The sequence below is a fragment of the Gastrolobium bilobum genome, unplaced genomic scaffold (genome assembly GCF_033153095.1).
Source record: "Gastrolobium bilobum isolate Gb01-03AN ecotype WA unplaced genomic scaffold, APGP_CSIRO_Gbil_v1 utg15399, whole genome shotgun sequence".
Taxonomy (NCBI): Eukaryota; Viridiplantae; Streptophyta; class Magnoliopsida; order Fabales; family Fabaceae; genus Gastrolobium; species Gastrolobium bilobum.
This window is the reverse complement of record NW_026897422.1, coordinates 160,863-178,378: the sequence shown is the minus strand read 5'-3', so window position 1 is coordinate 178,378 and position 17,516 is coordinate 160,863. Positions and strand designations below refer to the sequence as shown.

Genomic DNA, 17,516 nt, shown 5'->3' with positions numbered 1-17,516 from the left:
CATGTTCTTAACCTTGGGGCTAAAGAACATGCTAGATGTGTTAGGTTGAGGTCCATAAGATGTTAAAGCAATGTTGCCCACATTTATAGTCCTCTTAGGAACCCACTTAAGATTAGTTCCTTTTAGGCCATATTTCTTAATATTGCATTGATATACAAGATGACCACTCATGCAACAATATGTTCATTTCTTAAATGATAGTTTAGACTTGAACCTAGGAGGATATTGGTTTGTCTTTCTTGGTTGAGCAAAGGGAGGATTTTGAAAACCAAGTCCATGTTTAGTAGTCTCAACCCTTTGTCTACCAAGGAGGACATTCAAGTTATCTCTCCCACTAGTCATTCTATCAACCATTATTTTCAACCTATCCACTTCATTAGATAATTCAACACATTTAGTACATGAAATAGTGGAAGGGGGGTTCACATCATCACATGATCAACAAGACAATTCATGAAAAGATTTTCATTTTTAAGATCTTCATTGTCTTTCATTAAATCATTTACAATGGTTGTCAAACTATCAACTTTGTTTTGCAAGCAATTTTTCTCATTTTTAATTTTCTTAACCTTAGAGGTTAATTTTTCATTTTCAACTTGCAAACACTTATAAGCATACAACGAATCATCATATGATGGACCAACCATAGAAGATGAGTCACAAGAGGAGCTAAAACTACACATTGAATTAGAATCACATACCGAATTGGAGTCCTACATAGAACTAGAAGAGTGGCTAGAATATACCTCAATTTGATCTTTTTCAATTTGTGTCATGAAGCAAATGTTAGCTTGTTCACTTGATGAGGAGCTTGTGGTACTTGAAGTGTCATCCGAAAATGTCATGTAAGCTCTCTTCTTTTTGCTCTTACCTTTCTTGAACTTGCCATTTTCATATTTATTCTTTTTGTTTGGGCAGTCTGTTTGGAAGTGACATTCCTTTCCACACTCAAAACAAGAATTGTTTGAGTTGCTTTCTTTTCTACTTGGGTTGTTGGTCCTTCTTCTCCTTTTGTTGAACTTTTTATTGAAAAACTTGGCGAACGACTTGTTAAACTTTTTCACGAATATTGTCATGTCATCGTCTTCACTGGTGCTTGATTCACTTGATGAAGTATCAATACTTTTCTTACTTTGCTTGGATTGGGAAGAAGAAACTTTTAGAGCTATACTTTTTGAATTTTTCTTGTTAAGCTCACGATTAGCCGTTCTATTTAATTCCAACTTGTACTTCTGAAGCTTTCCAAATAAGGTTGCGATGGACATTGTGGAGAGATCTTTAGCTTCATAGATTGCCAAAGCCTTTGCATCCCATTCCTTAGTAAGAAATCTCAGAATTTTGTTAACTAACAGTTCATCATCATGAAAAATATTTAAAGCATTCATTGATGTAACTATATCCATGAAACGTTTTTGCATGTCAAATATAGACTCACCCTCATACATCTCAAAGAGCTCAAACTCTATAGATAATGCATTTTGTTTAGAACGCTTTACTTCACTATTACCTTCATGGGTTGTTTCTAAAATAAGCCACATCTCACGTGCGGTCTTTACATGAAGATACTCAGTAGTATTCGTCCTTACCAAGTGCATTAACTATTAAGTTGTTTGCTTTTGAGTTGTATTGGGCACTCTCTAATTCTGCTCTAGTAAACTCTGTGTATTTTTTAAGCACACTTTTACCATTGTCATCTAGTCTAGTTGGAGGTTGATATCCTTCCTCTACACTATACCAAATTTTAAGATCTACCGACTCAAGGAAAAACTGCATCCTTGTTTTCCAGTAGGGATAATCAATCTCATTGAAAAACGGAGGGCGATAGGTGGAACCACCCACAAAAGGAAAATCCTGATGGAAAGAAGCCATAGGATCTTTAACTCTTTGGCAGATAGCCAATCACTCAGAGCACGAAGCTCTGATACCACTTGTTGGGCAAGTAGCTTCTTACACAGGACGCTTACGGAACACCTAGAGGGGGGTGAATAGGTGTTCTAAACTTTTTCAAAAACTTTTTAAATTCAGTAAACAATTACACAATTTTTCTTCAGTCCCTATATGCCCAAAATAATTTTTCACAATGCTAAGAACAATGTAGTAACAGAATGCGTACCCTGGAAATTTATAGAGTATAAACGCAGCAATATAATTTTATTAAACAAAACAGAAAAATATTAATTTCCAAATACCAGAAAAAATTAGTTCAAGTGCTACAACAATTATATCAGAACCTATAAGGTGCTACAACACTTTCAAACCAGAATCAGTGTAACTGCCACTCTCTAAACAAAATATTCAGAAATTAAATCAGAGAGACAAGAGACACACGATATATCCTGGTTCACACCCAGTAAGCCTAAGTAGGGTGCTACGTCCAGACTGAAGTAGCTGCAGATATTTTATTTATCACAAGTGTACCTGTTTTACAAACACGCGTCACACATGCAATCAAACAAGATATCGAAAATCTTCCTAGTGCCTACACTGCTGCAAGCTCTGAGAATACTCTCAAGCCGAACCTACGGAGTTCACCAACTCCTCTCACACAAGACCTCCACTCTCCCTAGTGGATTCTTGAGGCTCCAGGCCTTGAGACCACTCTCAAGCCAAGCACAAGGTCGCAAATCCACACGGTTGCACCCACACACCTATGACAGATTTACAGCATGCAACTACTCCACTTTAACAACCAATACAGAATTTTTCAGAACTGTAACAAGTGAAATAACCAAAAAATATAGTTTCCTATCACACCGAATATATCACGGTAATATCAAACTAAACTCCACAAATTTATGTCATATGCAGAAAATTAAACCAATGACATATGTATGAAAATCTCTAAAATTAATGCACCAAGGAGCTTGGATATTACACAATTAATTTTCTAAACAATGGGTACCAAGAAATCTGATTTAAACAGAAAATATTACAATGAAAATGGAAAAATCAGATTCAGAATTTTTCTCAAAATTTCACATAAAATCCAGAATTAATCTTCTAATACAGAACCAAAAGAAAATCTGAATTAAACACAATATGCCTCAATGAAATCAAAAATTCAGATTTAACATGCTTAACAAAAATTCTTCAAGATTTCAGAATATAGGGTTCAAATAAAAATATTAACCAAGAATATGAGTACATTAGAGCTTACCAAAATGAAGCCTTAAATTCTTTATCAAAGAATCTCAAATTTTTCTCCAAGAAAATATGTAGCCACCACAAACAAACGAGGAACCAGATCTTTCTCCAAAAAGATGATGAAAACAGAGATGTGAGAAGGAGAGTAGAATCAGCGTTTCAGTGTTTATGAATATTTGAACTAGTGTTTCTTGAATGATGAACTCGATTAGCTATAGAAAATAAGCGCTGTGTTTTTCCTCTCTCTTTTTCTTCTTCTTTCAAGATAGTTGTTAACAAGAAAGTGTGCTCTGTGCTCGGCGTTTTTGACGAAGACTAAAATTGAATTGGTAAAGTGAATTCCCTTTTTGTTTATTACTTTCTTTTTATATTGCTTACTATCTTCTTAAGAGAACCCACGTGACGTGAACTTTTCGTATAGCTTTTCAATTGGTAAAGCTACTTTATTTTTTTTCTTATTATATTTATTATTTAAAGCAACTTGTACATCCAACTATCCAAGTGACCTGATGGCTTAACTTTTTATTTTCTTTTGATTTTTCCTATTATATTATAGGGTTCGTTTTTTCTGCAGTAAGCCAATACGACGTCATTTTGGAACGGAAATTATGGTGCTTTTGTAATTTTAATTTATTTCAGGGTTATAATAGTCTTTATATTTATAATATTTTAAGATTCCAATACCAAAATGTCGTCGTTTTGGGAATAAATGCAGATAACTTATCTGCATTAACTGCAGAAATATTTTTCCCTATATTATATTATATTATATAAAACCCAAAGTTCACACATATATATATATGGGCTTATCGTTTCTCAAGCTGCTTGAGATAATTTTATCTCCGGCTACTAAATCATAACCGTATAAAGATTGATCAGTGGTGATAAAGGAAGAGAGAGAAAAAGATAATCATAACCATTCAAAGGCGAATCAATTAATATAAGGAAATAAATAAATAAACCGACGTAGTTTTTGGGTGGCCGGAGATAAATTTATCTCAAGCTGCTTGAGAAATGTTTTTCCCTATATCCTATATATATATATACACGGAGAATAGCTTCTCCTTTTACGGGAAGAAATCTATTCTTATGCTAAGTGATAATAAAAAATTATAACAATTTTTTCTTTAAAATAAAAAAGCAAAACATGGTGGGTCCCATGATTGATTTCTCTGCAGGAATGAGATCAATTCTCCGATGACAGGAGAATTGATTACCCCATATATATATATATATATATATATATATATATATATATATATCAACCAACATATAAGAACCGTTGTAGACTTTGTTTCTTTACATAATTGATTTAGTTTTATTATATTACTTTTACTTTTTGATTTTTATTAAAACAGATTTTTAATTGATTTTTTTTATCATTTAATTTTTAATATGAAATGCATCCAACTAAATACATGTAATACAATGATATGTATTGGAGCTTAGGAAGATACCATATGATATAATATAGTGTGTAACAAAATTTTTAAAAATACCTCACCACTTGTATCTTCAAACTTCATCTTCAATTTGAGATTTTTTGTAAATCTTTTATCATTATCAAAATATGTATTCCATTATGCTTAAGAGGTCTTCATGTTATAGGTGTTCCGAGGTAAACACAAATGTCTAGGTAAAAAGCTAATAATTGTATCTTCAAAGCTAAGGGAGAGATGACTAACAAGGAGAAATCCAATACCTCTAGGCTCTAGTCAAGGTCCGATGAAAATATTGTAAGATGGGTGCGTGTGTGTATTTCTAGAGATAGTGAGAGCTCTTTAGGGCTCAAAAGTGATTTGTAATGCATTGTGGCTAAGATGATCTCTTGTGAAGCACTATTCAGGTGAATCAGGTATATATAAGGCTCATTGGGACGGTTATTGTAGAGAAAAATGACCCTAGAGGTGTTATCTCGTAAGTGGTAATCATAAATGAGAAAGAAGAGGAATAGGGTCATGGGTCGCGAGCCCACGTTTCAGGCTAATGAGCTCATGCCTTAACTAGCACCTCTTCAAATGGGAAGCCCAGCTCAAAAGCAGGCTTGCTATGTGCCTTTTAGAAGATCCCCGGAACAATAAATAAATTTATTCTTATAAAAGATTTCAACTAAGAAATAGTTATATGTGATGGCAAAAATGTGTTTCAAATAAGAAGAGTGATTTACGTGATAACAGAAAATATTTTTGATGATATAAATAAGTTTATGATAATTCTGATTCATTTCAAAGTATTATGATTTATTTGTTCCGTTTGATTAAAACTTGATGACTTTTTCATATAAGGCTGATTTTGCGAAAAAAAAAAAAAAATTGTTATTGTTATTGTCATTGGGATCAAAATCTCATTAGTGTGTGTTTATCAAATACCTAAGATAGACTAAAGTATATGTTGATTACCTGTGAAATAAATGTTTATTCAAATTATGTTCATGTTTTCATATTCAGTTACGAAATTTTGAAAATAAAATGTTATTTTTCTTTTTGTTGTGATTTTGTATCACGAGGTGTTTATATACCCCATGTTAATTTATGGATATGTAATTTGACATGTCTAAATAGTATTTATATGCATATAATATTTTATGTAAGATTATTCCCTTAATTTTAATATAATATCCGTATAGTATTTTATTTATGAAGAAAAAATAAAGTAAAAAAATAATGTTACTTGGTTAAAATTGTGGGATGTTACACATTGTCATAAAAATCTCCTTAAAATTCACCTTTAGATAAGTTTTTGGCTCGAGAAATTGATGAATTAAGTAGTGTAAAATGTAAGTATGTCAACTTTAGGATGATTTTTGTGTAGTTAAATAATTAATAATTTTAATTTTAATTTTGTTAACGTGCCAAAGGCAAAGGAGGGTGAGGAAGTATGTATGTAATCAAAAAAAATTGAGGATCTCACACTGCATGATTAGCGTCATAGCGTCAAAAATTCACCACCACAACACTAGTTGGAAGAACTTCATTTCAGCCTCATAATGCCAAGGAAGACGAGGAAAGATACTAGCCACACATCATGGGAATGTAAGCGTCAACAATGACTACATGAGAAAACGGTGTCTTAGGACCTCACCATGACTATTCTTCGTGCTTCTATGACTTGGTTAACCATGGATTGAAATTGAACTCATGTATGTTTAGAAAATTAGTATATGAATTGAATTTGGAAGTAAATAACCATGTTCTAATAATAGATGTTATTGTATATATTATATAATTGAGATCATTTGACTTTAGGGTTTTATAAGAGGGGGAAGGATATTGTGACAACCAAGTTGTGTTACTACCAAGTGACTACCAATCAATCTCATTGTTAGATCGATTATGTTGATCCAACGGTTATATTTATTTCCATCTTTGTATGGTCATGATTCCCCATATTTAAAGTGAAAGCATTAAATATGGAAAATCATAACCATACAAAGGTGAAAATAAATATAAAGTATTAAATTTGCCTTTAGGGTTATGATGTAGGAAAAGTGATTATGTAATCTTATAGAGATTCATTTTGCGTGCCTTATTTTTTTTTTTTTTGCTTCAAAAAGTGTGAGCCCCACAAAATATTGTGTGTAGGAAATTTTTTTGTGTCATGTGACATGGTAGATGCAAACCACTTGATTTTAATGCACAAACTAAGGCATATAAGGAATTGAATATCTTCTTTAAAATAAAGGAATAAGGTATCAAAGAATAAAAATTTAAATTGAAGTTAGGTATTTAAACCGGATTAGATCCGAATAACAATAGGGGGATAATTAAATAAATCAGATCCTAACCACTTTGTTATTTCCTTGTCTTTTTATTGTGTTAAATTTTAAAACTTATTTCAATTCAAACACAAGTTCAAATAATAGTTTAGTTTGTGAGTTGATAACTAATACCAAAATCCACACTCAATTCCATTTACATTACTTGATATACTTGTCAAAGAAGTTAATCCAAGACCATAGGCATTTCGATTTTTATCGTAATTCTTGCATGTACATACGAGAACCTATACACTATGATAGTTTAAATCTTAATTTATTATTACGATTTTACGTTTTTATAAAAAAAAAAATTATCAAAACGATTTTATCAATATTCCAAACGTTTTTATATTTTTACGATGTTTTTTCATTTTACGATTTTTTATTCTCCTTCCAATTTTACATGAAATTTTGATTTTGATTACAGAATCGGAATAAATAAAAAATTTAAATTAAATAAAAAATTAATTTATAGCAAGAATTGACATAAATTAATCTTTCTTTTGGAATTTTAAAATTAAAGAAAGAGTATAAGACTTCGATTTAAAAAAAATTACATAAAAAATATTTCAATTTAACATTAAATCAGTCATGTTTTAATTGGTATTCACCTCAATTTTTATATAGTCTAATTCTTTTTACACCTACGCACTGAGTAACATTTTTCAGAGGTTTACCCTGTGGCGGATGTCAGCGGTTCGAGTCCGCTTATCTCCAACTCGTGAACTTAGCCGATACAAAGCTATATGATAGCACCCAATTTTTCCGATTCGGCAGTTTGATCTATACTATGATTTCTCATTCATGGACGTTGATAAGATCCTTTCATCTAGCAGCACCTTAGGATGGGGCATAGCTCGATAACATTTCATTCTACAGAAATTATACTTTTAAACATATTCACACCAGTATTACATTTTTTATATCATTCACATGTGAAAGTCCATAATACTTATTGAATTTCAGACCCACACAAGGGAGGATTAAAAATCGAATTGTACGACGAAATGACCGAGTAACATATCTCGACCGAAGTCGCAAACAATATTAGAATAGGTGTTTCTCATTTTAATATTAATTTAACAGCACGAGAGGCTCATAAAGAAGAGGAAAGTCATCTTAGAAGTCTAATTGGTGCCCGGAAAAGACCCGGTCAACAAATAACACCACCAGCAATTCACATCCTCGCCTAACTTCACCAACAATGTAAAGCTGTCTCAAAGATAGAAGAATGTCATATAGCAACACTGACCCGAACGACAACTTGATAGTTGATACTCTAATTACCTCGACTACTGACCAATTGCTCACAAACCTTCCCTAATTAGATCACCGAAGAGAGACTCCCAAAAATCCTCTTCTACACTCTTGACCCTTTGGAATAACCCATTAATTAACACCAACCTCAAGTTCAATAATTTAAAATTTACAAAATAAATAAATAAATAAAAATAAAAACTTCCCAAGCTTTAGATGCTTCAAAAAAACAAGCTGAAAGTGCACGCTACATTCAAAAAGGGATGTAAATAGATCATGGATTCAAAGAGTGCTAAAGAAAAAACGAAAATGACTCAAACAAATGATACACAAACTTATATCGTAATCGGGACACCTTTCGATTCTCTGCCTTATGTTCTTTCCTTCTAGTTTTCGAAGCATCCAAGTTTGTAACTGACAGGATTTTGTTTTTACGGAGAAAATGAAACAACAAATGATTTCCCAAAAAAAGAAAGAAAATGAAGAAATAACAAACGAACTATAATTTAGCGATTCGGTTACTAATAATAACCGTTGAACTACAAGAACAGGCAAGAAAATTTTAAAGAAATATAAGCCTGCAGATGTAAAAATACTCTTTTTAATAATTTTCCCATTCAATGCATCTACCCCGCTTCCATTAATTTTCGCTTTCTCACATTAACACTACAACAGAAATACAAACAGAAGCTGGTTCATACTTAACTCGATCCTTATCATTCAGATTTAAGTTATTTAATATTAAAACATTAAAAAACACGCATTTGTATGCAAACGTATCATTTGTCCATGATACTCCATTATTGTTAGTTTCAATTTAAAATATCAAAAAGTTATTTGAGATTAGGCACATATGAACTTTCCCCACCTAATGTTGTATTATTAGTTCCTCCGCGAAATGGGCACACACAACAAATCTAGACAGCTCAACGTCACAAAAGAACTTGAACGGCAATACGAATAGGATACAGTAGTCACCAAGAAAATGCAATACTTACGAATCATGATAGACGGTAAAAGAGCGAGGTGAAGATAATAAAACCGAAATAACCGAGCATTACCACTGAACAATGTTATTTAACAAGATCAACAACAAAGTAAACAACCAAACTTTCCATTCATCTCGTCCAGCAAAATACATTCAAAAGCTACCCCAAATTTGAGGAACCCACGTTGGTATTAAAAACCAAGACTACGGAAATTATGAGAAGAAATATAAAGGGCACCGTGCCTCTGCAACACCCACTATGCGCTGCTTAGGCTTAAGGAAACCTGCGAGGTAAATTTCATCACAAGAATCAGCTCCCGAAAGATTACGCAGGACTAAGGTAACTAGTAAAGAATGAAGACTTACCCAAGCTCAGAGAGCTTTAGGTGAGCCTCAGCATAATCAGCAAAGAAGGCATCTTCATCCTGCAATCAGCGGCAAAACAAAAGTTATGAGTAAACTAAAACAAACAAATCATTTCATGCTCAGCATTTAGAGATTAATGCTACGCGAAAGTTTAAGTAAAAACACACACCGCAGCATATTTCTCAACAAGAGGGCGGAATACTGGGTCGGTCAAAAGTGCCTTGTCACTTGGCAGCTGAAGGAGGCCTTCCTTCTCCCCAGACAAAAGCTCCCTAATATTTAAATAAGGATATTGATAAGAATTTACACCTAAACAAAAGCCTAAGAGAAAAAATAAGAGAGAGACGTAAACAAACTCACGTGAAGTAAGAGTTGTCAAAAATGAGGGGATTACTAGTCCAGGGGCCCTCAAATCCAGAACGCTCCTTGTGTGCCGCTCCCTACATACCAGTCAAAGCTACAATATTAGATGATAAAAAAAAAAAAAAAAAAAAAATCCCACTCATACCAATGTAATTATCCAAATGTTGTGGCTAAAACCATGCTCAAAATAAGAACAAGCTTAAAATCACAACATACAAGGGTGTGACCACCAGATAGAGCAACAATATCCTGGTCGCTAAGCCCCATTGCTTTGCCAAACACATCCCTCAGATGGTCAGAACCTGCAGACACCAAACACCAAACGATGAGCAAAACATAGATAATCCATCACGAGCATTTATTCACATTACAAGTCCAGAATACTAACCCTTTGTTGCATCAGGCAAGCGACCCTCAGGAGGTGGCTCAGGCTTGTCCTGATCAGAAAAAAGCACTACAATTAGAATCCAAAATAACAACGGATCGTAACATCAATGGTAACAAAGATAAGTATCAAATCAAATTGTGTGCAAAGAATTACTCAAAGTTACGTTCAAAAGCGTATTTAAATAATAATTAAAACAGAAAGGCAAAGAAGAGAACAATAGCAAATTTGTAGAATAATTTACCCGAATTAGTGTAAATAATCATAAAACAGAGTACGAACAAAAAAATATAAATATAACTACAGTTCTTATATGTGAAGATTGTAATCATAGTTATTCAGCAAAACTAGTCAAAAACGTTACTGAATTTGCACTATTACAATCACGTTAAAACAACATACATAATAGAAATTAATCAGTTAAAAAAGACTAAAATCGTTTAAAACTAGCAATATACCTCTCTTCCGGGGTGGAAGGGAATTTCAGGTCCACCAGTGACCTCGACAGCAACGACGCCAGCCAGCTGCGTTACAAAAAAAACAACATAAACAAAAAAAAACCACCAGAAACAGAATCAAAAAATTTCAGATCTGATAAAATGATACAAAAACGCAATCCGAACATGAAATTCTCACCTGGTAGAAATCAGCGTAGCTTATGATGGGGAATTGCTCCTTAATTGGCTCCAACAGCCTAACAGCGATATCAAGCCCGTTGTTAGCACCGTGAGCAAGTTCAGATGGATGCTTAATGGTTCCGAAGGGACCTCCGGTCTTCGTCTTCGCGTCATAGGTCCCAGCAGAGTGCCACCTACACACACACACACACAAACACAAACATAAACACCAAATCATCACAACGTATCAACACAACAAACTACAAAGCGAGAATCGCACATAACAGTGATCCAGTGAGAAGAAGGAGAAGATAACATACGCTAAACGGAGCATCAGAGGAGCACAGTTCTTCTCAGCGATGAAGCCCCTAAGCTTCCTCTTTGCCTTCTCAACGGCCTTATGGTAATCGGGGCTCACGGTTGGGTAAGACATTCCCACGGCTTACGATTCTGTACCAAAACCAGAAAAAATGGATCACATAACAGATCATGATCGAGTATGTGAAAAAAAAAAATTGGTCAAAATGTGGATCTAACGAACTGATCCGAAAATGAGCTGAACCGAATGAGATTTTCAGCGAAGAAAGTGAACGAACCTTGCAATCAAAAGGAGAGAAATGAAGTAAACCCTAGTGGCGCGAGCAGAGCACAAGCCAGCAATGGAGTAAATATAAGAGAGGAAGATACATATAAGGGAGTGAAGCGGAGAAAGTTCTAGTAGATGATAATGAGCCGTTTGATGCTTCAGATCCATCGGTTGTTATCGATTTGGGAAATTGACGGTTCGGATGGATCTGCACGTGTAAATGCACGGTATGGCTTCGCTAGGTAGGTGAGGCAAATTTATGTGACTGACCAGTAAGGAAGAAAGAGATAGATGGAAAGAGGGGATTATAAAAAGTCAAGGTTTTATGGAAATTAGTGAATTCGGATTTTGTGGCGTTATGCCATTGGTCCTGTTAACTGTTATATTTTGGGATTCAAATGATGAAAGTACCCTCGTAGAGGGAAGATTATGGAAATATGTAATGGAGATAATTTTATCTTTAATAAACTCAAAATAATTTTATTTTGGAATTATAAAATTATAATGATAAAAATTAATATAATACTACGATATATTAGAATTATAAAAATACTTTGATTTTCATATCAAACGATGTCATTTTGAGCTCACAAGAAATAACTTATCTCTATTTACAGAAGAAATTTTTTATCCTTTAAAAAAATATAGTTTTTATGTTTTGTTTATTTTAAAAGTATTTTTTATAAAAATTATAATTATTTAGATTTTTAAAAAAATATTGAGTTTTCGAAAAAAAAAAGTTTTTACTTTTAATTTCTTTTTTTAGAATCTAAAATTTTTAACTTCTAATAAAAAGTAGGGCTGTGTTCGATTTATGTTCTGCAAAATAGTTTTTTAATTTTAAAAACAAAAAAAAAATTAAAAAAATTGTTTGGTATGAGTTTTCTTTATTTGTTATTCTAAAAATAACATCTGTTCTTTTGTTTTTAAAACAAAAAATAGAAAACAACTCTTACCTATTTTTATTCTTTTTTCCTACTTTTACTCATAAAAAGTGATAGAAATATTGAGAACAATATTTCATTAGGAGGCGTTTGGTTGAAGATAAATTTTAAGAATACTAGAGAAATGTAATTACTAGGTATTCATAGGGAAAGTTGAATAGATGGGAAAGTTAAAAAAAAAAAGTAATTTGGTTTGACAAAATTTTACCAGGGAAATATATGACAAAAAATGTGTCAACAGTGCTTTACCCGGGTTTTATCAAAAAACCACCCTCAAATCCGTTTTCTAAACAGTTCAAATTCATATCTTTCTCAAAAAGCTATGCATTTCATATGGATGGGTTTTGGTCAAAAGCTGTTGAAACAAACATTGATTTTCTAAAAACCAAACTTCATTTGCCTTGAAAACTATTGAAAAGAATGGAACCAAACACCACCTTAATGACATTTTGGTAATTATAATCAAACAGATTTATTTTCTTCTTTTTCTACCAAAAAGTTTTTATAAGTTGTTTTATAAAATAGTTTTGAAAAAAAATATAAACACATTCAAATACACCCTAGGATTTTGGCTTTTTTTTTTTTACTTTTGTTTTTTTTTAAAAGCAGATATTCAAATAATCTTATAATAAAAAATGCTTTTTTCTAAAAAAATAATTTTTGAAGAAAAAACACATCCAAATTAATTTTATTTGGATATTTTTATTTCATATAATTTTTTTAAGAAAAAAGTGTTTGTTATTTTAAATGACATAATAATCTGTCCTTTTAAGAGAGAGACAGACACAAGAATTTTTTTTATTTAAATTTTAAATTAAAAAAATTATTCACTCTCTCTTCCATGATATCCATTTTTCTGTGTCTATCTCTCTCCTAAAATAACATAACTTATATCATTTAAAATGACAAACACCAAAAAAAATTTAATATTTAAATCACAATGCTAAAATGGATTGGACGCACCAAAATGTGATTCGAAGGTTATTTAAGTAATTCGGTTTCAAAATTCTAAATGGGGATGCGAACCTTCGGTGAATAGAAAAATAAAATATATATCCACAGTGTGAACGCATTCCGCTTCAGGAGATTCCATTTTGGGCGATGTTAATGTCACCTTTGAGGCATACCTTCTTGCGCGCCTCCTAATTTGATTGCTCCACACGAAGATGTGCCTTTTTGCTGTCCCGACAGTCGCATAGTACTATAAAACTCAAAAAAGTTAGCTATAATCGAGGCAATCAGTTGATGTCGAAATAATTTTCTATTTATGTTACATTAAAATAATGGACAGTTTATATTTATAAAAAAATTTGTTTACAAACTAAAGTATCTTTTTTCGTAAGAACATTAGTTATATTATTTTTTTTCGTAAGAAAATAGTGTAATTTATAAAAATTTGTAGCTAAATCAATTTCCTAAAATAAATAGATTAATATTTTTCATATTACAGAAAATAAAATTTTTTTTTACACATATAAAAATGTGTAAAGTTCATATAAATTTTTGTATATGAATGTGTATGAGATAAAAAAATTATTTGTTATAATGAAAAACATTAAACCCAAAATAAATTTAGCATTTGTTGGGTAGTATATATTAGGAATTATCGATAGAATTTAATATTCAAGTTTTATATTGTCATCAAGTATTACGTTGAAACATTGTTTAACTAATTTAAAATATTATATATTATTTAAATTTATTAAATAATATAAAAAATACATTATTATATAATAATATAACTTTTATTTTAATAATATATAAAATTATATCAAATCAAATTAATTATTAATAAACTTTAAACAAATGTTAACAAAATATTTTTTCTATTTGTTAACACTACTTTTTATGTGACGTGAAATATTCTATGCAAGTCTTAGGACATGTTTGGTGTACAGTATAGGATAAGACATGATAATATAAAACTAATAGTATAGCGTCTGATTGTATAACACTAGATCAAATTTTAGTGTGTCTTGACATTAATATCATCCAGTAGTAACGCATTGTATAATACTATATAGGATAAAAATAAATATTTACCCTTTAATAAATAATTTATATAATTCTTACAAATATATCATATGATATTAATTTTTATAAAAAATTATTGATCAGTGTGTCCAACAAATATATTAATTTTTATAAAAATAAAAATATCCAATATTTTAAAAAATTATATATATTATTAAAATAATATATTAATTATTGAGAATTGCACTGGTCAGAAATGTTAATACATCAACTCCTTATCAGGCCTAATCTCACCTCCATAGGCTTTGTTCTGTCGTGGAGACAGAGATGTATAGCCGGTGGCTAGTATGTTGATATTAGATTTGTGTGCCCCCTTTTAGGTATCTATGGGGGAGATACTTTAGAGATTAGTGGATCATTATGCACTATTATAATAATGGCAGAGCCAAAGAATGGTGTGTGCACAGTGACAACTAAAAGAGAAGGTTTATAATATGTGTACTTTATTGGCTTAACGCTTTATTTATAGTTGGATTACCTGTCAGTAGTGGGATTATGGGCCTCTTAGAAATGTTAGGGGTCCAGCTCTTGATCCATTATTATCGTATTAGGATTAACACAAGTAAGAAATGTTCTCTTAGTTGTTAGCCCTTCATAGATCTTCTAGAATTTGGGCCTTTGTCAAGCCCATAACAGGCTTAATTAAGTTATACATCATTTTGATGTATGAAGGAATTCTGTTGTATAAGTTTATAGTATACGATGGTCTCACCAAATAACTAAAAATATCATAATGTATAATATAACCTTATACTATCAGGTCTTATACATCACATCAAGTAGGCCTTTAATAATAAAAAATAACACATGGTTATTCAATAAACACTTCCATAAAACTTTATTTGATGATAAAAAATATTTTAAAAACTGAAATTATGTTGCAAACCTTCCTCGTTTTTAAAATTTGAGGCTGATGTTGATGTTATGTACTTAATCCTCTAAAAATTGATTATTTTGCATAATTAGAGGGAAAAAAACTCGAGAGAAAGGAAGAGGATCTTGTGGAACACAACATTAAGAAAGCAAAAGATGTCCTTAGTAAAGATGCAACATTGGATGCATAGATGGTGGACAAAACCACGAATGAAAAAAGGAACTTAAGCACCCATTTGTCTGAAGAAGAAGCAGGGAAGTCAAAAAACATGACTATCAGCTCAGGTAGTGTTGAGATATATAGTCCCACATTGGCTGTATGTGCAACTAATGTGGAGTTTATAAGGCCTTGGACACTCCCACTCTTTGAGCTAGCTTTTGGGATGGTGTATCTCAAGGTTCTTTACATGGTATCAGAGCCTCGTCATCCCCCACTTTCTCTTGTGGCATTTCTTAGCACAGGTAGGCTGGGCCTGTTGCATTGTCCACTCTTCAAGCCCAATGGGCTCTTGTGTGAGGGGGCGTGTTGAGATATATAGTCCCACATTGGTTGTATGTGCAACTAATGTGGAGTTTATAAGGCCTTGGACACTTTCACCCTTTGAGCTAGCTTTTGGTGTGGTGTATCCCAAGGTTCTTTACAAGTAGATGTGTGGTTTCCTACAAGAACATAGTCCTCCAACCCAATGGTGAAGAGGATGGAGGCTATAGTGATGAAGAAGATTGGTTGTCTCTTCAGAGAAAGGAGGGAGAAGAAGATTATGCCATCGAGGATGAGGCCCCTACATACCAAGCCAACCCTTTATGTCCAATGTACCATTTCTCCAAAAAGAAGCACAAGGAAGACTACAAAAAGTGGAGGAAAGCCTTAATAGCTAAGTTACTGGGTAGGAGAATCAGTAATCGTCTTATGACCATATTGTTAAACTATGGGCTCTGACAGGTGGAATAAAGGTTATAAACTTGGACAATAGATACATTATACTCAATTTCCATGAGGAAAAAGACTATTTTCATGTTCTACACGAAGGCCCTTGGATATGGGTGGATCATTATATGGTGGTGCAAAGATAAAGTCCTATGTTTGATCCATATGATGAACAAGTAAAGAGGTTAGCTATATGGATTTGAATTCCAGGTCTTCCACTGGAGTTTTACTCATCCTAACATCTTTAGGGAATTGGTAATTTGTTTGGTAAAACCCTAAAGGTGGACAAGAACTATCTCGGGAAGTCAGATGGTGGAGAAGGATAATACACAGATAAGGCTAAATATGTCAAAATTTATGTTGAAATTGACTTAAAGAGAAGCTTTATTTTCATGTTTCGGTTAGGGGATAGGACGTTTAATGTTGCCTATGAAGGTCTGCATCTCATATGTTTTGGATGTGGGAGATATGGACACAGATAAGATGTTTGCAATTGAGGTATTCCTATTGAACAACCTTAAGTTTTGACTCATATGGAAGTGTAGGTGAATAATAAGGAGCCAAATGGGAATATTTCTGCTGGGGAAAATTCGGAAGAGGCATTAAACAAAATAGAGGAAGAAAGACAAAAACCACCCCTCAAGCTTAATCGGAGGGGAAGCCCAAGGTGCAGTCGGTTCAACATTCCAAAGGCTATGAACAAAGGGCCAAGGTAGTTAGAAGGAATAACGAAGGTAGCTCTAACTATAGGTTTCCTCCTCTGGCAAAAGTCGATGAACAGGAAGGAGCAGGTGTGCAGGATCCAGAGAGGCAGGTTTCTCATCCTATCAAGGAGTTAACAACTTCGATTAGAAGCAGAGGTGCAGTCAAAAAATGGCTTATCCAAGATAATTCTAAACACATTAAAGGGTCTTCTAGCAAAGGAAAAAGTTCTCCCCCTAAAATCAGTGGGAGGAAAAGCAGTCTTAAACCTGGCCATGTAGGGCAATGGGACTAAGTAAATTTTCCAGTGTCAACAGGGCCCAAGTTAGTGGTTCAGCCCAATCTAAAACTCAACCCAAATCAGGAAGCACCTATTTTGTCCCGATGGTGACCGAGGCTGATTTGGGAGAAAAGCTCTTTTCTGAGAAAATGAATCTCAAAATTCAGAATCAGCAAAACAAACAGGAAATTCTCCTCCTTATGAGACATATAATGCAGGGAGAAAATAAAAAAGCTCTGAATAATGCCATTGCTTTCATGCAACCCACCCCCAAGAGCATCCTCATCTCATT

At 32.8% G+C, this 17,516-nt stretch overlaps 1 protein-coding gene across 1 annotated transcript; it reads right to left on the bottom strand.

Moving 5' to 3' along the window:
• Positions 1 to 9,196: 9,196 nt before the first annotated feature.
• Positions 9,197 to 11,625, bottom strand: LOC133306817 (L-ascorbate peroxidase, cytosolic). The gene is made up of 10 exons (XM_061507201.1): positions 11,474 to 11,625; positions 11,198 to 11,327; positions 10,897 to 11,071; positions 10,719 to 10,784; positions 10,264 to 10,312; positions 10,092 to 10,177; positions 9,873 to 9,952; positions 9,682 to 9,784; positions 9,513 to 9,571; positions 9,197 to 9,430 (listed from the first exon to the last, which is right to left on the bottom strand). The coding sequence occupies exons 2-10, from the start codon at positions 11,308 to 11,310 to the stop codon at positions 9,421 to 9,423; spliced, it is 741 nt and encodes a 246-aa protein (XP_061363185.1). The 5' UTR covers positions 11,311 to 11,327; positions 11,474 to 11,625; the 3' UTR covers positions 9,197 to 9,420.
• Positions 11,626 to 17,516: the final 5,891 nt, after the last annotated feature.